Consider the following 21,510-nt stretch of genomic DNA (forward strand, 5'->3'; position numbering starts at 1 on the left):
CGCAAATAAGCACGCAAAACAAAGGAAGAGAGAAATAAGGTAGATGCACCATTTGAAACTGTGCTAGAGAAGTCATGTATGTCAGATGCTTTAACAACACTTCTGTATATGCACCTGTTTTCTCTCTGAGGAAGAAGTGCGCATGAAAAACCAAAATGGGTGTTTACCAATCAGTGGCCAATTTCAAACGACAATAAATGTTTTCCAACCATTTTTCAACAGACTTGCTAAACCACCCCACCCCTAAACCAAGCCCCCAGGATTAGCGCAAATCAGGTAAAGCGGTTGAAAACGTGTTCTGCAGAGATACATGCCTGAATGATCTTGTGCTCGTAAACTACAAATCACTGTTAGTTCAATGACACTGTCTCCACCAATGGGGATTTCTTTAAGACTGCATTATAATGTAAAAAAAAAAAAAAAAAAAAAAAAGGGTCAAATTATTGACTAAAAATGCGTTAGAACACGTTCATCTCAAAGACGAGCTCGTTCAAAATCAGTAACATATAGCAGGTCGGCTGACTCGATTTCCTTCTCATACATTCCCCTGTTGAAGCCCAGCGTCAGTGACTTCAGTGGAGCTGCTATGAACAGTTTTTTTTTCAGCGCTTCGAAAATAGACGGTCATTGGATAAATGCTGCGATTATGTCCCGCCACGGACGCTCAGCGTCTCTGGGGTGAATGAGGAGTGGGCTGGCCTGGACTCTGGGCTTCTGCGTGATGATTGGAGGGTCTGTCGAAAGGCTCCTTTTGATTGACAGCGATTTCATACAATAAAAAGTCGCTGATGCTGAAGCTGTTCGAGCTCAGTCCCATCTAGGGTGACCACCCGTCCCGCGTAGCGCGTGCGCGCACAGCGTTTGAAGCCCAATTCATGCGTCCCGCAAATTGAGACCGTGTCACGCATAATCTGTGCTTGCTCAAAAAAAAAGTTGGTCGCTATATATCCTCGAGCCCCAAGCAGACAAACGAACATTACTTGACAGTTCAGCACGCTATTGTTGCCACACCCACCTCAGTTGAACTGCTGACTGTTGTCAACTTTTTCGTTGTTGCCATGACAGCGCACGCACGTGCATACCAGACACACTGGGAAGGAACTATTAGATGCGCGCTTTCCAATTCGAAAAATGGAGAAAGAGACTGAGTCTGAGAACTGGGAAAATGAATATTTGTGGCTGAAAGGTGTTGAGGGGGATACTGAGAGGGCTCTTTTGGGACATGGAGGGGAATACGATGTCAATCGTAATTTTTTTTTTTTTAAATAGTTTTTTTGTTGTTGTTGTTTTACTGTTCCTGTGGTGTTGCAACTACAATTCCTGTTAATCCTATAATTTGATATTACAATTTATTTAAAGTGAATAAATTGTAATGAAAAATAAATTTAATTAAATAGTAAATCGTAAGTGGAAGTGAATCTGTCAATTAATTGAATGTTCAAAATATTATGAATCTTTATTTAGAAAAAAATACACATTGGTTGGCCTATTCATGAGCATACATCAGCAATTACACATGTTTAGGGGAATAGGGCATTATTAATATACCATGTAAGGTGGTATGTGCTAGAAATGGGTAAACCACTATCAGTGAGTCTGCGCGTGGGGTGGGGGCACCTCCGCGCCAGGCAGTGTCCCACATTGTCCCTCAGAAACATACCCCTTGTCCCCCCTTGGGCTTATTAGCAGGTGGTCACCCTAGTCCCATCGCGGACTTTTCAAAGACAAACTGCTGCAACCTATTTCTTGGTATTTGCTTGTCGAAATTGCTAGCCAATTTTCATAATACATTTCACACAATTATACTGTACATTTATATCTTTATTATATTATTATTAGTAATTAAAAAATAATTATTAAAATAATTTAAAAAATATTAGTGGTAGTAGTATTATACTTTATTATATTATTATTTATACCTTTATTATATTATTACATTTATACAATTATATTTAACTCTGCTGGCCATTGAGAGGACACTGGTCAAGTCACTGGAAAAGACGCCTAGTTGGTACGACAGGGTCACATTTTCTTGAAAAGGAACGTAGGGCAGAATTTACGTATAAATAAATGGACAGTTTTTATGATGTAGGCCGAAAATGAGCTTCTCCTCTTTGAAAGACCAGCAGCGGCCACTGGTCTCCACCCATGTGTGCTGTTGGCTTTCATCAAAATTTCAATGCTGATCCAACACACTTTAAACACTTAAAGTGTTTAAAATGATGGTTTGGATCAAAACTCAACATTGTATCAATGTCCCCATGCTATCTGTGCGATTTATTTCAACACTTTACTTACTTTGAAAATTAATGTATGTTAGTAGATTTAGTAACAATAAATAAAATGCAAGTAAAAAGCATGCTAAAACCAGAAATACATTATATGCACCATTGTTTGAAACTCAGAGAGTTCATGTATGTCAAACACACAAGACTTCCGTATGGGACGCACCTTGTGTTTTCTCTCTAATAAGGAAGCATCAATTAACTACTGAGAAGCCCACATGCAAAACCAAAATGGGCGTATACCAATTAGTGCCAATTTTCAAACTACAATTGGTGTTTTTCAACCATTTTTCAAAAGACTTGCTAAAATCATGAGGGACCACCCCTAAACCAAACCCCCAGTGTATTGGAGCAAATGCGGTAACACCATTGAAAGTGCCCATCATGAACTGAAACGCCCCACTGATTGGGAAACACCCACTAGTGTTCTGCACAGATACATGCCGGCAAGATCTTGTGCTCATAAACTAAGACTCACTGTTAGTTCAATGTCACTGTCTTCACCCATGTGAGCTGTTCCCTCTCATCAAAATTTCAATGCTGATCCAACACACTGAAACACATTGAAATTTTGATGTCAACCAAAATGATGGTTTGGATCAAAACTCAACATTGAATCAATGTTACCATGCTGTCTGGGTAATAATTATTATGAGACACAGATGAGTCATCGATGTACTATAGTTCAAGAAAATGCCACATCCTGTGAAAGCTCAAAAAGGTTTTAAATTAACTAGTTTTCTCCTAATCAAAACTAACGGATGGTGACATTGACTTCTATGATGTTCAACACACATAACTCTCAGAAATCTCAGAAAATCGAACGATTTTGGGTTTCATGACCCTTTAAGAGGAAACTCTTACCTAAGAACTTTTATAGTTACTTAGGAGAACTCTTAGTGGTAAGATAAAATGTTTTGTGAATACGGCCCCTGATTTTTAAGTTTTACATTTGAAAGTACTGAAGTTGCAGATATTTAGGATTAGTTTTACAGTGTGAATACCGTACTTACAGGGAGCCAGTCCACCACGAAGTGACTTAAACTTTTTGTCTTTATCATTCTTATCTTTTGTAGAAGATGGAGAGAACCCATACTATTAAGATGCCAGAAACGCTGCAAGGGAAGGACTGAGACACACCCCATAAACATGAAAATATTAAAACACTTTCCTTATTTAGAACCTTTTTGGCAGAAAGCATTCTTTAAATTTTAGTCAAGAACCCTAGAGTTCTATATAGAACCACACTGAATTTTATATTTAAGCTCTAGCCTATAATGTATTTTTTTTTTATTATTGTAAACTTTTTATAGATGGTTTTAGAATTTGTGGACAGAAGTTTAACTTTAATTTACATGTCCAGATGCTCCAGGATGAATTCTAAGCATTAAGATATATATATATATACACACGACACAGCTGACACAGGCAAACACACGACACAGCTGACACAGGTAAACACACGACAAAGCTGACACAGGCAAACACACGACACAGCTGACACAGGGGAACACACGACACAGCTGACACAGGCAAACACACGACACAGCCGACACAGGTAAACACACGACACAGCCGACACAGGTAAACACTCGACACAGCTGACACAGGGGAACACACGACACAGCTGACACAGGCGAACACACGACACAGCTGACACAGGCAAACACACGACACAGCTGACACAGGTAAACACACGACACAGCCGACACAGGTAAACACACGACACAGCCGACACAGGTAAACACACGACACAGCCGACACAGGCAAACACACGACACAGCCGACACAGAGAAACACACGACACAGCCGACACAGGCAAACACACGACACAGCCGACACAGGGAAACACACAACACAGCCGACACAGGGAAACACACAACACAGCTGACACAGGTAAACACAACACAGCTGACACAGGCAAACACACGACACAGCTGACACAGGCAAACACACGACACAGCTGACACAGGGGAACACACGACACAGCTGACACAGGCAAACACACGACACAGCTGACACAGGTAAACACACGACAAAGCTGACACAGGCAAACACACGACACAGCTGACACAGGCAAACACACAACACAGCTGACACAGGCAAACACACGACACAGCTGACACAGGGAAACACACGACACAGCCGACACAGGGAAACACACGACACAGCCGACACAGGGAAACACACGACACAGCCGACACAGGGAAACACACGACACAGCCGACACAGAGAAACACACGACACAGCCGACACAGGCAAACACACGACACAGCCGACACAGGCAAACACACGACACAGCTGACACAGGCAAACACACGACACAGCTGACACAGGGGAACACACGACACAGCTGACACAGGCAAACACACGACACAGCTGACACAGGCAAACACACGACACAGCTGACACAGGCAAACACACGACACAGCTGACACAGGTAAACACACGACAAAGCTGACACAGGCAAACACACGACACAGCTGACACAGGCAAACACACAACACAGCTGACACAGGCAAACACACGACACAGCTGACACAGGGAAACACACGACACAGCCGACACAGGGAAACACACGACACAGCCGACACAGGGAAACACACGACACAGCCGACACAGGGAAACACACGACACAGCCGACACAGAGAAACACACGACACAGCCGACACAGGCAAACACACGACACAGCCGACACAGCCGACACAGGCAAACACACGACACAGCCGACACAGGGAAACACACGACACAGCCGACACAGGGAAACACACGACACAGCCGACACAGGTAAACACACGACACAGCCGACACAGGGAAACACACGACATAGCCGACACAGGCAAACACACGACACAGCCGACACAGGGAAACACACGACACAGCCGACACAGGGAAACACACGACACAGCTGACACAGGGAAACACACGACACAGCCGACACAGGCAAACACACAACACAGCTGACACAGGTAAACACACGTGCTAGAAGAGTTTTGTTTTGTTTGTTTCTGGTCCCGCTTCGGATGCCACGATGCCATCAAGCGACACAGGCAAACACACGACACAGCTGACACAGGTAAACACACGACACAGCCGACACAGGGAAACACACGACACAGCCGACACAGGCAAACACACGACACAGCTGACACAGGCAAACACACGACACAGCTGACACAGGCAAACACACGACACAGCTGACACAGGGGAACACACGACACAGCTGACACAGGCAAACACACGACACAGCTGACACAGGCAAACACACGACACAGCTGACACAGGCAAACACACGACACAGCTGACACAGGCAAACACACGACACAGCTGACACAGGTAAACACACGACAAAGCTGACACAGGCAAACACACGACACAGCTGACACAGGCAAACACACAACACAGCTGACACAGGCAAACACACGACACAGCTGACACAGGGAAACACACGACACAGCCGACACAGGGAAACACACGACACAGCCGACACAGGGAAACACACGACACAGCCGACACAGGGAAACACACGACACAGCCGACACAGAGAAACACACGACACAGCTGACACAGGCAAACACACGACACAGCTGACACAGGGGAACACACGACACAGCTGACACAGGCAAACACACGACACAGCTGACACAGGCAAACACACGACACAGCTGACACAGGGGAACACACGACACAGCTGACACAGGCAAACACACGACACAGCTGACACAGGCAAACACACGACACAGCTGACACAGGCAAACACACGACACAGCTGACACAGGCAAACACACGACACAGCTGACACAGGGGAACACACGACACAGCTGACACAGGCAAACACACGACACAGCTGACACAGGCAAACACACGACACAGCTGACACAGGCAAACACACGACACAGCTGACACAGGCAAACACACGACACAGCTGACACAGGTAAACACACGACAAAGCTGACACAGGCAAACACACGACACAGCTGACACAGGCAAACACACAACACAGCTGACACAGGCAAACACACGACACAGCTGACACAGGGAAACACACGACACAGCCGACACAGGGAAACACACGACACAGCCGACACAGGGAAACACACGACACAGCCGACACAGGGAAACACACGACACAGCCGACACAGAGAAACACACGACACAGCCGACACAGGCAAACACACGACACAGCCGACACAGCCGACACAGGCAAACACACGACACAGCCGACACAGGGAAACACACGACACAGCCGACACAGGCAAACACACGACACAGCCGACACAGGGAAACACACGACACAGCCGACACAGGTAAACACACGACACAGCCGACACAGGGAAACACACGACATAGCCGACACAGGCAAACACACGACACAGCCGACACAGGGAAACACACGACACAGCCGACACAGGGAAACACACGACACAGCTGACACAGGGAAACACACGACACAGCCGACACAGGCAAACACACAACACAGCTGACACAGGTAAACACACGTGCTAGAAGAGTTTTGTTTTGTTTGTTTCTGGTCCCGCTTCGGATGCCACGATGCCATCAAGCGACACAGGCAAACACACGACACAGCTGACACAGGTAAACACACGACACAGCCGACACAGGGAAACACACAACACAGCCGACACAGGCAAACACACGACACAGCCGACACAGGGAAACACACGACACAGCCGACACAGAGAAACACACGACACAGCTGACACAGGCAAACACACAACACAGCTGACACAGGCAAACACACAACACAGCTGACACAGGGAAACACAACACAGCTGACACAGGCAAACACACAACATAGCTGACACAGGCAAACACACAACACAGCCGACACAGGTAAACACACAACACAGGTGACACAGGCAAACACACAACACAGCTGACACAGGCAAACACAGCTGACACAGGCAAACACACAACACAGCTGACACAGGTAAACACACAACACAGCTGACACAGGTAAACACAGCACAGCTGACACAGGGAAACACACAACACAGCTGACACAGGTAAACACACGTGCTAGAAGAGTTTTGTTTTGTTTGTTTCTGGTCCCGCTTCGGATGCCACGATGCCATCAAGCGGTATCTCTGGTCGTAATCAGTCCTTCACGCAACTGGTAAGAAATCGAAAGGACATAAGTACTCGTTCATTCAACTTTCGACCTATAACCCATGTTGACCTTGCAAAACCTACAATCAAATCTGAGATTTCTCAACGGCAATCGGGTGAAAGAGACAAATTTAGCCGTCTCGCTCCATAGACTCCCATTAATTCTGCACTCATGGGCGATCGCCCCCAGTGGAGCTCTGGTGGAACTACAACGTTCAGTACAATAGGACTTAATAGGGAGTGGCCAGGCTCTCTGTAGACGGGCTCTGGTAAAATGGACGTCTTTCTCTCTTCTGTTCTGAATGCCGTTATCAATCTCTCTATTTATTCCCTCTTTTTTAAAGTTGTGAAAATACTATTGCGGAGTTTATCACTTGCTATTTGAGCAAATGGGAACACAAAATTCATTTAATTTAGTCACTACGCACTCGAATTCGTGAAAAAGCTCAACGAGGGTTTGTGGCGTGAACACAATAAAATTTTTATTGTATAACATTAAATTAAAGGTGCGTTCACGCCATGTCGAAAAAGTGTTCAGTCCTTGTAGAGCTCGTAATTACAACTTGTAAGCTGGGAATATTCGGAGAGCTTCTACTTGTACCACGTGACCGCTGAGGGTCACGTGTTGTTTTCATCTCGAAATTACACTAATTATGACATGTCATGAACAGCATAGCAAAATAAATTAACAAAACAATAAACAAATAATTGAGATACTTTTATATATTTTAGTTAATGTAAAAACAACAACAAAGCAAATTCAAGCAATGAGATTTTAAAGTTTAATTGGGGCATTTCTGTGATTTTGTTGTCATGTTCTCCTGTTTTCTCTCTGTGCTGTAGGGAAGGTTCCACCCACTAATATAATTATTAGCGCTCCGTCCATTAACAACCTTCCTCGCTTTCAGGTAAGACATGTGACACCATTAACATTAATTATGCATGCTTCAGTTCCTTAAAAAAAGGCAAGAAATGTTATGGTCATATTTCAACCTTGAACTAAGATAATTATTTTATTATATTCTTCATGAGATTCACCTGCTTGCTAAGTTTGTATAAAAGTTTGTCTTTTTCCCCTCAGCATGAGATCTAGCTGGTAATTTCTGCAGTATTGTGACCGGTTTGTGTCAATGTTCTCACAGGAGAGAGGCGTTTCCGTCACTCACTCGAATGACGAGGTTGTCGAGCGCTCTCGGTTGGTCTTTCTGGCCGTCAAACCTCACCTCGTTCCGAAGGTTCTAAACGGAATCTCCCGGAATGTCACTCAGGAACACATCATCGTTTCCATGGCAGCAGGAGTCACTCTAGAAACACTTGAGGAGGTGAGGATTCACTATAGACTGTAAAAAAATATGGACGTAGTGTCTGTGACATCACCCGTAGTCAGAGCCGCCTTAACCTAATGTTAGGCCCCGGGGCTAAATTTCAACTTTATGCAAATGAGAAGCGAAATTTATGCAAAACCCAATAGGAAAGAAGCCTTTCAGTGGAGCTCAGCTCCCGTCACCGTCTCGAGTGCAGTCAAGACAGAAGAGTTTGAGGGCGATTTCACTGTTTTATATGATTTGACTGTAACTAACCACAAACATGGATATAATAAAATGATTCATGGGAAAGAAACTGTCAACAGTCTCAGTGAGTTTAATTCATACATTTATAGTTCGAGTGTTGTAGTTTTATGATGCAAGTTTATCACTGCAGTTTCCCCTGCATTAACTATTAGGGACAAGAAAATTGATTATTTGTCAAATTCGGATGATGTTTTAGTAATTTATGACAGTATGAGTGAGTTTAATTTGTAGATTGATCGATCGTTAATCTAGTAAATGATTTAATCCACTGAACACTGCTGTGTGGTAATATAAAAACACTCTCCCAACAGCATACTGTTTCTTTTGAGCCGAATTCCTAGTCAAATTAATATAGTTGTATCACTTGTGATTTGTGTTTTGTACAGATGTGGCAAGACGAGCAGTCTACCAATAACATTAGAGCGACAGCACTACCAACGCCCACAACCACAAGCGACTTAATAGTACAGAGACTAGCGACATATAGCGACAAAATCACTGGCTGAACGGGGCTTATGGGGCCACGTGGGTCACTCAATCAGCAGACATGTAACGATTAGATTGATTGACAGAAAACCTGACAAGTTACAAAACAATATGACCTTTTCAGCTCATCATGAACCTGAACATGGGAGGCCCCTGAATATGGGAGGCCCCTGGGCTTCAGCCCAGGTAAGCCCGTGCATTAATGCAGCCTTATACATGCCAGTGGCGCAAAAAGTGGGTATGCGCTATATGCGGCGCATAGGGGCGCCAAAGCGATGGTAATTTTTGTAAAAAAATTTTTTTTTAATCTATACGTAGCTGCTGTTGTGCGTTTCTAAATCATTTCTGCATTTCCTCAATGTTATATAACTTTTTAGAGGACTAACAGGCTAGAGTAGGATATTCATAAGATTCCATCATATAATTTTGACATAGAGAGGGGGGGATAATATCGCGAGCAGGCAGGGGCGCCGTGAGCGCTGAGCGAGCAGGTAGGAGTCGAAAAAGATGGATAAAGCAAAAAAAGCTGTCGGGACTAAAAATAGAAAAAGATAGAGGGAAAAGGAGATGGCATGTCAATTGATGCGCCAGCAAGTAAATAAGTGGATGGTCAAAGGCAACAGGTAGGATTTAAAGTGTGACGTCCACACATGTAGGCTAGGAGATTCACGGTGGGCCGACGTGCTTTTTGGGCCGATACATCTAATAGGCTATTTTTTTTGTCTTTGTCTTAACGGCCTATAAAACTCGTACATCGGCGGCCCATTCGTTTTGTTTTGTTTTGCTTAATTGGCGGTGCTGGGTTAGTGCCGTTGTAATGCATTGGTCAAAAAAAAAAAAAAGTCAGCGTTAGTTTTTTTGACATTTTTCATTAAACACGTAGATCAGCGGCCCAATCACATCTTTAATGTGAAGTATAGTACAAAACTAATTATGAAAGTGTCCTTTATTTTTCAGTGCATTTGTTTTATAGTACATGGCTATTACTATCATGGTATTAATATAACTATTATTATGTAGTAGTGTAATGTAGACACTGTTACTAAAAAAGGTTTGCATTTTTCTTTGTTTAATTTGCACACTGAATATGGGTTGGAGCTTTTAATTTTGAACTCTCAAAGTGCACCAGATTGATGAATTCAACATTAAAAAGCACAAAATTTTCTTACGGGGGGGGGGGGGGGGGGGCATGCCCCCCGAACCCCCCAAGAGGAACAGAGGTCCACTCAGCAGTGGATTCATCACTGTGAAGTATAGTTCAATTTTATTAATAAATGACAATTTTGTATTTATTTCATCTGTTAACTATCACTCGTTCCTCACTCATTACATGGCACAGTTATGGCACAGTTTTTTTTTTTTTTTTTTTGGGGGGGGGGGGGGGGCAAAATTGTTGCTGCATACCCCTCTGACACTGGGTAGTTGCGCCCCTGATACATGCTACATGTGTGGTGCTGCTGTTGTCCTTTTTTTACTTTGCACATCCGTTGTTGGCCATTAAATTGTGTGCATACAGTGCTCCAATATGAAGAAATATAGTGCTGATGGAGACAGACTGTCTGTCAAATTTTGGGTTTGGGATGCAGAAACAAGATATTGGTCACTGACAGTATTGATGGTGAAAGAACATGTAAAACAAATGATAAGAATAGAAAATGCAAATACTGAGGTGGATTTTTCCTGACATATTTCCAAAGAAAACAACAACAATGACCAACACAGAGAAAATATGAACAGACAAGTGAATGAAGAAGAAAAATGAAAAAGGCTTTTTTTTTTCTTTTCTTTTTTTTTTGAGTAATACAGGGCTTGACATAAGCAATGGCCCGATGGCCAAATTAAAAGTAAAATATAAAAAGTAAAAATATAGAAGGGGCCAGCAAATCTCTGATCTACTGGCCAGTGGGGATTTTTTTTTATGTTGAGCCCTGTAATTAAACAAATGATGTGATGAGCTGATTGTGGGATGAGAGCAGATATAATAATCACGTAGTGTAAAGCTGCAGACAGAAACATCAGACTCAGGACAGAAACACACAACCTCTAAAGTAAGAACATGTTCATTCTTCAAACACAGTTACACTTTCTGATGTTAATATTGTCTGAATGATTGAATCGTGTTATGCTGATAACATGTTTTTATTACATGATCATGTTAAACCTTGAGGTTTTTGTTTTGTTTTTTACTTGGGGTTTTGAGTTTTTCCAATGTGTTTCTTCCTCAGAAATGGACCAAACTCTATATTTCATTCTTCTTCTCATTGGTGAGTGTGTTTGTTGTTTTATTTATGGTTTATAGTTTCATCAGGTTTGACCCTGTTATGAAAAGCATTAAATCAAACGTTCTCTTTCACAGCTCTCTGCTCCGTATCTGAATGTGTTCAGCGTCAGTATCACTTTATAAACGTGTTGAAGACCTGGACTGAAGCTCAGATATTCTGCAGAGAGAATTACATAGATCTGGCCACCATTGACAACATGAACGACATGAACGAGCTGAGGAAGAGTGTGAATGATGGAAGTGTTCAGTATATCTGGATTGGGCTGAAGAGGACGAGTGTTGAGAAATGGCAGTGGTCTTCAGGTGAACCTGCGCTCTATCTGAACTGGGGACCTGGACAACCTGATGGCAGAGATGAGTGTGCTTTAATGAGAAATGGAGAATGGAATGATGTGTCATGTAGTAACAGCCTGACTTTCATCTGCAGTTCATCTAACAGTAAGTGCAGCTCCATACAATCACAATAAACATTCATTAATAAAAAGATGCACAATATACTGTACAATATTTTAATGCAATAAATGCTGCTACTTTTTAATTTGCTCATAAATATAGGAGAGACTCTGGATTTTTGTCACAATTTTAACTTGTGTATAGAAAATAAAACATATTAAACGCATGTTGATCTTTTGTTGTTGATAACTGTGAGAGTCTGACATTAGAGCCTAGAGAATTATATTTTCAAAAATGTCAAACCATTGTTTTGACAAACATAACTTGTAATGATTTAATGAATGCATAATATTTTAACATAAAATAGACATACAACAACTTGCTCCATCTTGATATTTATGGACAAAACTCTTGTTCGGTTCACATCTTGTCAGTTGATTTTATTGTGTTCAACTGTATTACAGAAATATGATTTAGTCATTTTTTTTGGAGATTGCAATAAATTACCACAAAACTTCACAAAGGATACTGAGGGCCCTATTCGCACCCAGCACAATTGACTTTGTTCACGACGCATGTATCATTCCTATTTCTCACCCGCGCACAGCGGACTTTTCCCTCCACAGACGCACGTCGGTAAATTAGGGAATGAACTTGCGCTCCTCCGGGGGGGCGGTTCAGCGAAAAGAGGAGGCGTGATCCGGCGCAAACGTTCCCTGGTGCTATTTTGCAGTTTCAGAAAACAATTCCTCCACTGACCAGGAGAAACCTCGTCTAAAGTCAGTGCCGCGTTGCGCATGTTATTCAGATGCTATTTTAAGGGCGCATGCTTGGCCATAATCAATGTAGCGTGTGCACAACACACACACACTTTGATTCTCTCATCCACACACAGAAGCAGCAGTTCTCATTTTTGCAAATCATACATAATTACAAGGAAAAATATTCCACACGAGGGAAATCATTGTGGTGTCCATGAAGATGTGAAAAAATAGGCATAAATCTAGCTTACACATTTACCCAAATTATCATACGCCTGTTTAACCGAAGCTAATTTGGGTGTGTTTCTCCATCCCCAATGTCACTTCTCTGTGTTTTACGGCCCTGACGAGAACGTCGGTCTCCTCGGCTGTGAACCGCTCCTGGCAAATCCGCCGTTATAATAGCAATCCGCCATGGAACAAGCGTGCCTCTTAAAGGATTAGTTCACTTTTAAAAAAACTTTTGCTGATAATTTACTCACCCCCATGTCATCCAAGATGTCCATGTCTTTCTTTCTTCAGTCGAAAAGAAATTAAGGTTTTTGATGAAAACATTTCTCCATATAATGGACTTCAATGGGCCCCAAACGGTTCAAGGTCCAAATGACAGTTTCAGTGCAGCTTCAAAGGGCTTTAAATGATACCAGACGATGAATAAGGGTCTTATCTAGCGAAACGATCGGTCATTTCAAAAATAAATAAAAAAGTTTAAGTTTTATAAGCACAAATGCTCGCCTTGCTCTGTTCTGTGATGCGCGTTCGTGACGTCATGTAATACGCAATTACGTTGAAAAGGTCACGCTTTTCTGTCCTGACGAAAATTTTCTTTTAGGCTTTTTAATATTAAAACACCCAGGATACGCACACGAAATGGGCATTTTAAACGATAAACTGACACAAAGACATTTGAATATGTGTATATGGTCCTTCCGCACATTTGTAAACACTGACTCGGTACTTCTGCCTACGTCAAGCGTGACCTTTTCAACGTAATTGCGTATTACATGACGTCACGAACGCGCATCACAGAACAGAGCAAGGTGAGCATTTGTGCTTATAAAACTTAAACTTTTTTATTTATTTTTTAAATGACCGATCGTTTCGCTAGATAAGACCCTTATTCATTGTCTGGTATCGTTTAAAGCCCTTTAAAGCTGCACTGAAACTGTCATTTGGACCTTGAACCGTTTGGGGCCCATTGAAGTCCATTATATGGAGAAAAATCCTGGAATGTTTTCATCAAAAACCTTAATTTCTTTTCGACTAAAGAAAGAAAGACATGGACATCTTGGATGACATGGGGGTGAGTAAATTATCAGCAAAAGTTTTTTTAAAAGTGAACTAATCCTTTAAAGGGAATGTGAGATGTCGCTCTGATTGGTTTATTTCACGTTACGCCCAAACCACACCTATGAGTAATGAAGCGACTTCAGACCAACACATTTTAGATTTGCGTCGGGCGCAAGAGTCATTTATCCCGCCGGTATAATAGCAACAGCGCCGAGACCCGCCCACAAAGTTACTTGTGTTTCGCGCTTGATACTTGTGTTTCAGATCGTTAAAATGTTAACAATTAATGTTAGCAAAATCATCATTAATATAATTTGTAATATATCATCAGCTGTAGAAACAGTCTTTGAATTACACGTGTTTCTGATGCTTCGCTGCTTCACATTAAAAACCATAACGCAGCATAAGAATGATGAATAAACTGATTCATGAATATGTTTCCATTTGTTTTTCTTAAAGTGAGCGCAGGACTCGTCTTTGTCAATCAGACGATGAACTGGAGAGACGCTCAGAGTTACTGCAGACAGAATCACATTGATATGGTCAGTGTGAGGAACCAGAATGAGAGTCAACAGATTCAGAAGTTCATCAATGATAGTCACATATCTAATGATGTCTGGATCGGTCTGTTCAGAGACTCGTGGCAGTGGTCAGATCAGAGTAACTCCTCATTCAGAGACTGGGCTTCTGGTGAACCTAATAATGTTGGTGTTGATAACTGTACAGCGATTGGACCAAACGTTCTGGGTCAATGGTATGACGGCACTTGCAGCTCCCAACTTCGTTTTGTGTGTCATGAAGGTGAGCAGATCCTCACAAACACACACAATCCATCCATCACCTCCAGATATCTTAAAGTTCACGCTACATGTCTGGCATGACAGATTCCTCCACAGTGTTTGTTCTGCATGTTGTTTTTGATCAGTCTCTCTCTAGTTTTTGCTTGTGGTTTGTTTTGTGTCCAGATAAACTGATTCTGATCAAAGAGACTCTGACGTGGCCTGAAGCTCTGAGATACTGCAGACAGAATTATACGGATCTGGTCTCGGTTCATTCAGACAAGATGCAGCGTCATGTGATGAATGTGGTTAAACGTGCATCTACCGAGGCGGTGTGGTTGGGTTTACACAACTACTGCCAAATGAACATGTGGCTCTGGTTGAGCGGAGAGATCGTGTGCTATCAGAACTGGGCTCCGGGGAACGGAACGACACCGGAAAACTGCAGCCTTACGAAGAGAAAAGGAGCAGTTCAGTCTGGAGGAGATCAGCGCTGGATCAGCCTTCCTGAGAATCACACACTCAACTTCATCTGCAGCAGATCTTAGGAGAGAGGAGACGTCAATGTTTGTGTGTTTACTTACATTCACTGTTTTCATTCTTTATTTTTCTTATTTTCTTTCATATGTTTCATTTGTTCTTTAGTAATTTCTGAGTGAATCTTCTAATTATATTTTAAAGGGGTCATATAATGGTACATGCACTTTTACAAGTTGATTGTACTGAAATGTGTGTTGGCAGTGCCTGTACACAACCATCATAAAATGATAAAAATCCATCCAGTGTTTTTTTTTTAATCTTCTTATGTTTTCCCGTCTCAAACCAAGCTGTTTGATTTTGTGACGTCACACGGTTGGACGCCCCTCCCACGATTGTTGATTGACAGCAGCGTTTCAACACAGACCCGCCCTCGCTCGTGAGCGAGCTGTCAATCATAGTCCGCGCAGTCATTGTTGATACTGGAGCACTGTCTATGAGCAGAATGGCGTCTAAGCGAGTGTGGTGTGTGTTCTTGGGTGTAATAAGGAACACAGCATCATGTTGATGTTCCTAAACCCGAACCGCTGAAGACGCAGTGGCTGAGTTTAATATTCCCCACGATCAATGTCAATGCTTTCATGTTTGCGCGAATCATTTCACACACCAGACTGCTTTACACACGAGGGTCAGTATAAAGCTGGTTTTGCTAAGAAGCTGCTCCTGAAAAAAGGATCGGCAACTATTCGTGTTCCTGCTGCACCTCCAGGAGAACTGAAGTGAGTGTAATGTTTTATTAACCTTTATATTAATCTTTATATTAATCTTTGCAAATCGCTGCACGCTTCACGATGAATGCGGTTTACACTCGGGGTACATTACGGCATGCTTTCTATGTACGACGTTCTCAATATAATTCATAATCCCACGTTTATAATGAACAACGCGTTATGGTTATTGTGTTATTGTATGCACAGAACAGAGGAGCGGGGTGAGCAAAGCTCATTATCATTTAAAGACACATGCACTGAAACGGCGTGCTGAAAACAGAGCTGTTTTTGACCAGGTAAAATGAGTGTTTTCTTACAATACTAATGAGAATTTTTTATGAAAGTATATTACAAACTTTTAATTTAGACCCTAAAGAATCAGCTTGTACAAAAAATGGCATTATATGACCCCTTTAATAGTCTGTAATATTTCTCTGTGTTAATTATCATAACATAATGTAATGTTATTAAAGTTTTCTGACATCATTGAATATTCTTTAGATGTCTAAAATACTAACACAATATATGTGTGTTTTAAGACTCTCTTTGCATATCTGGTATGTTAATGTGTCTTTATGTTTTTTCACTAATCTTATCTGTATCAATAACTGTTGAATATGATTCTGTGAGCAGCAGCTCTTAAAAATAATTATTATTCGTGTCTCAGGAGAATTAAATCTGGTTTATTCTTAGAAAGGCAGAAGTGAAGGGATGTCACAATGAACTGTCAAATAAATGGTAATAAATATGTAAAATGTATATTTGATTGTTAGTGTGTTTGGTTGATATTTAGATTATGATGTCACTTACAAAACATGCACATTTCAGTTTCCTGGAATAAATTAGTGGTGTGAATCTTTGGGTCGACAGCGAATCGATTTGATTCAAGATTCATAGGTTTTCGATTCAAGAGCAATTTTCACAAATCCAGAATGATTATTCGAGACGATTCACAATGCGATACAATTCAATTAATGATTCGATTCTGAATTTCTAAAGTGCATTCATACATTTTTTAAATGCTTCCCTTAATGTGTCTTATTCATGGGGTGAATCACAGAAACCTTCAATGGGTCAAAGAGTCAAAATCAAAACCCTTTTTTCCATTGACAGATCATGTTAGTTCTTCTTAATGATGATGCATCACCAGACTTCTAAATGTCTAATAATTGCAACCTGTATTTGTCCATAAAGCTTCTTGTTTATTATTGTCTTTTTTGTAAAACAAACCACTTGAGTTTTTGCCACTGATAGTCTGAAACTCCATTTATTAGCCCAATTTCAACTGTCTGTATGACTTTGGTTACATGTTTTATGCTACAACCCATATTGCCCGTAATACAGTGGTCTCATACCTTCCTTTATTTGCTGAAAAAGTTGATCATTAAGTTGAACAACGTTGCATACACTACCTTGTGGTGTACCATTATCTATTGCAGTGGTTCTCAACCTTTTTTGGGCCAGCGCCCCCTATCCAATATCCAGGTCCCTGACCGCTCCCCTCAAATATAGAATGGAAAGACAGAGGTGGCAAATCAGTATCAGACTCAACTATACACTGAAAAAAATTTGGAGTAGGATTTACTTGAAAAAAGCTAGGCAACTTTTTCCACTCAGAAAATGCTAGTAAATTTACAAAGATTTGCCAAGTAAAAACCTAAACATATTTATCAGTAGCTTTAATTAGAAATCTTTAAGTTAAATTTACTTGGAATATGTAATTAAGTAAACTTTACTTAACCTAGTTAAGTGAAAGTAACAAAGAAAATAAGTAATTTTAACTTGGCTAGGTTGATTAATATCGATTTAGTTGAAAATTCCTTTGCATTACATTTCACTCTAACAATATTATTGAACTACACCAGTCATTTATACCATGGGCTGTTTAAATACTCGATTCTGATTGGCTGGAAGGTGTGCAGTAAAACCGTTTAATGCACAGGTAGTTCCAGTCAGTTTGATTACAGTTCGAAATTAATCCGCTACATTGGTAACCATAGTAACACAGATACACTTGCAAGCAGAGTGAGAGACGCATATGAAAACGTTTAGGTAGGCTAAATGGATGATTTTTGAATATCGTTTAATTTGTATCAGTGTTGCCTGTCATTCATAAATAACTGTAATAAATCCATTAAAGAATCATTAAGTTAGCTATATGCTTAAGCAACGAGGGGACTGTAGCTGCTAGACTTTAAAGAAGAGATCGACGCACACAGGTAACTCGCGCACGCATCTCTCTCTCTCTCTGTTCCTTCTCCTTCAGTTCTCTGTCTCTCTCTTTTAATAATGAATTTAAATAAATGTGAATTCATTCAAATAAAAGCAATCTGATGGCTCTACTTTATTTAAAGCAGACGGAGTGCAAGAACTGACGAGCCTTAACTTAAGAAATAACCGTCATTTTTACACGTCTGTTAAAAATATACACTGTAAACATCAGTTACAGCTTTAACTTATTTTTAACTTGGCAAATAACCAAGGTATAAGCGGGATAATCCACGGCTAGCCATGCATTAAAGAATTTTAATGCACTTCGTAGAGGCAACCATCCTTTAATGCATGGCTAGCCGTGGATTATCCCTTACTTATAGAATGTGCTTTACTTATATTATCTAAGTAATTTATACTACATCATGTCAGATGTTAAGCATCACGTGAATGCAAAGGCCTCAATACTTGGTAGACAATACACAATGACGGTAACATTTGATGGATCATTTTTGTGTTTGAATGTGTCATTTTGAGCAGAAAGTTTACTCGAAATGTCACAAAATGGCAAGTTACTAATCCTGACAACAAAAGCAATGATAAAACAGTGTAAATACAGCTGGAAACCAGTGAAAAATGAACCTCATTAATTATTCAAGGTCCAGTGCATGATGGGAACCCCAGTATCAGAAAAGTTGAGTAATTTTTACTTAATTTTATTGAGTTGATATTTACGCTTTCATTTCTACTCGCTTGAATTAAGTACTGATATGGAATTTACTTAGTTTTTTTAATTCTTGCCTGAACTAACTTTTTCATGTAAATTACATTGTTTTTTTTTCAGTAGTATTTACTTCACCAAAAAATCATTTTTTACAGAAAGGAAAAATAATCTGTCTGCGAGCGAAAATCGGGCCTAAAATCGTTCAGTGTGAACTCGGCATTAGTCAAATTTGGTTGTGAATAGGTTTTAAAGGGTCATGAAACACCCCTGTTTCAGCAGCAGTCAGTTCACCACAGTTTTGAAAAATGCTTCAAAAGTGGGTGTGGTTAAGCTGCGGATTGGAGGAGAGACCGACAACACAGCAACAGCTTCTGATTCAGACAGTTTTATTCAACCCGATCTCACGGCAATTCGTTCGAATTTTATGAGGTGGCTAATTCGTATGAATTCATACGACCTCACTCATACAAATGTGTAAGATTTTTGCTAAATCGTACATATTTTACAAGTTGTCCAATAGCTGGGTTTCAGTCACATGATTATGATGACGCGCGAAGGCGGCGCGATTTTAGACGGAGGGCAGGAAGTAAACATGGAGAATCAAGAGGGTAATCTTTCAGAAAAAAACTGAAGCTTCCCCGGGCGCCGCCATTGATTAGCGGACCATCACCTGCTGTTAGCATCCCATTGACTCCCATTCATTTTGGCGTCACTTTACCAGCAAATAACTTTACATCTGAGGCGTTTAAAGACTACATTTGTCATTTATTTATTTCTAAAGAACCACGAAAATGTATAAAAGGCTCCATTACCTTGTATCTTACGTTATGGCCCCGTAGAAGCCGTTTTTGTAAAAATAGGCTAACGATTGCGTCATAACCACGCGACTCTCGGTCGCACAGTAGAGAGATTACCGTACGGACAGGAGGAGAAGCTCGCGGGCGATCGGGGGGACGTGGAGGCAAAATGACAAAATAATTCATCAGAATACTTAGCAAAAGTTGCTCCTGCTCCAGCTCATGGACAGCTCCTACTCACACTCTCCGTCTCTGCAAGTTTCGGGAGGGAATGATTCAGATTTCTCTCGGCACAGCTACTAGATCAAGCTCAGTGTGAGTCTGCGCAGTAATTGACTTCACTTTTCTCCGTTGAATCCAATGGGGTCGCTGTGTCCATTTCTTTTACTGTCTATGTGGAGAATACGTCTATGGAGGAAACCGTTGCGGAGAGTCCGTATTGTACGGATTTAGATCCAGTTTCAAGACATAGATAGTCAGCAGTCTAATGAATAATTATGAGACACAGATGAGCCATCGATGTACTATAGTTCAAGAAAATGCCACATCCTGTGAAAGCTCAAAAAGGTTTTAAATTAACTAGTTTTCTCCTCAAAACTAACGGATGGTAACATTGACTTCTATGATGTTCAACACACATAACTCTCAGAAATCGAACGATTTTGGGTTTCATGACCCTTTAAGAGGAAACTCTTAGCTAAGAACTTGTATAGTTACTTAGGAGAACTCTTACTGGTAAGATAAAATGTTTTGTGAATACGGCCCCTGATTTTTAAGTTTTACATTTGAAAGTACTGAAGTTGCAGATATTTAGGATTAGTTTTACAGTGTGGATACCGTACTTACAGGGAGCCAGTCCACCACGAAGTGACTTAAACTTTTTGTCTTTATCATTCTTATCTTTTGTAGAAGATGGAGAGAACCCATACTATTAAGATGCCAGAAACGCTGCAAGGGAAGGACTGAGACACACCCCATAAACATGAACATATTATGCAATCATTTAAAACATTTTCCTTATTTAGAACCTTTTTGGCAGAAAGCATTCTTTAAATTTGAGTCAAGAACCCTAGAGTTCTATATAGAACCACACTGAATTTTATATTTAAGCTCTAGCCTATAATGTATTTTTTTTTAATTATTGTAAACTTTTTATAGATGGTTTAACTTTAATTTACATGTCCAGATGCTCCAGGATGAATTCTAAGCATTAAGATATATATATATACATATATATACACACCGTGGATAACTTTTGTGACAGCCATTTTAATTTAACTTTTTTTTAAATTCAGTTTCAACAATTTTTAAACTAGTGTGTCTGTGTAAAATCCAGTTCAGTCCAGCAGGTGGCACTACCTCAGTGTCTTGAAGTCAACCTTACCATGTGCGATTGAATCACTGAGTTTGCCCCAAAATATTATTATTTACTTATTATTTTAATGATTCCCCCCCCCCCCCTCCCTACATTTTAGAATAATAGCGAAGTGATCATCAAACTCTACAATGACAGAAATAGAAGACTGGGATTGATGATGTAGGCTAGTACTGTAGT

General features: G+C 41.0%; 2 protein-coding genes across 2 annotated transcripts; both read left to right on the forward strand.

Moving 5' to 3' along the window:
• Window positions 1-1,131: 1,131 nt before the first annotated feature.
• LOC307168925 (pyrroline-5-carboxylate reductase 3-like) lies at window positions 1,132-10,300 on the forward strand (the record flags this gene model as incomplete). The annotated part of the gene is made up of 4 exons (XM_079889230.1): window positions 1,132-1,246; window positions 8,259-8,323; window positions 8,558-8,737; window positions 9,373-10,300. 4 exons carry the CDS (start codon window positions 1,132-1,134, stop codon window positions 9,490-9,492), a joined length of 480 nt encoding a protein of 159 aa, XP_079745356.1. The 3' UTR covers window positions 9,493-10,300.
• Window positions 10,301-11,461: 1,161 nt separating this feature from the next.
• Window positions 11,462-17,033, forward strand: LOC307168633 (macrophage mannose receptor 1-like). The gene is made up of 5 exons (XM_079888762.1): window positions 11,462-11,520; window positions 11,698-11,736; window positions 11,829-12,191; window positions 14,657-14,998; window positions 15,163-17,033. The coding sequence occupies exons 2-5, from the start codon at window positions 11,700-11,702 to the stop codon at window positions 15,522-15,524; spliced, it is 1,104 nt and encodes a 367-aa protein (XP_079744888.1). The 5' UTR covers window positions 11,462-11,520; window positions 11,698-11,699; the 3' UTR covers window positions 15,525-17,033.
• The last annotated feature ends 4,477 nt before the right edge of the window (window positions 17,034-21,510 follow it).

This window comes from Squalius cephalus (assembly GCF_949319135.1).
Source record: "Squalius cephalus genome assembly, chromosome: 12".
Taxonomy (NCBI): domain Eukaryota; kingdom Metazoa; phylum Chordata; class Actinopteri; order Cypriniformes; family Leuciscidae; genus Squalius; species Squalius cephalus.

Coding starts and splice junctions, on each gene's coding strand:
- LOC307168633 (XM_079888762.1), top strand. CDS start 11,700: ATGGACCAAACTCTATATTTCATTCTTCTTCTCATTG. Junction 12,192..14,656: donor CATCTGCAGTTCATCTAACA/GTAAGTGCAGCT, acceptor TTTTTCTTAAAG/TGAGCGCAGGACTCGTCTTT. Junction 14,999..15,162: donor TCGTTTTGTGTGTCATGAAG/GTGAGCAGATCC, acceptor TTTTGTGTCCAG/ATAAACTGATTCTGATCAAA.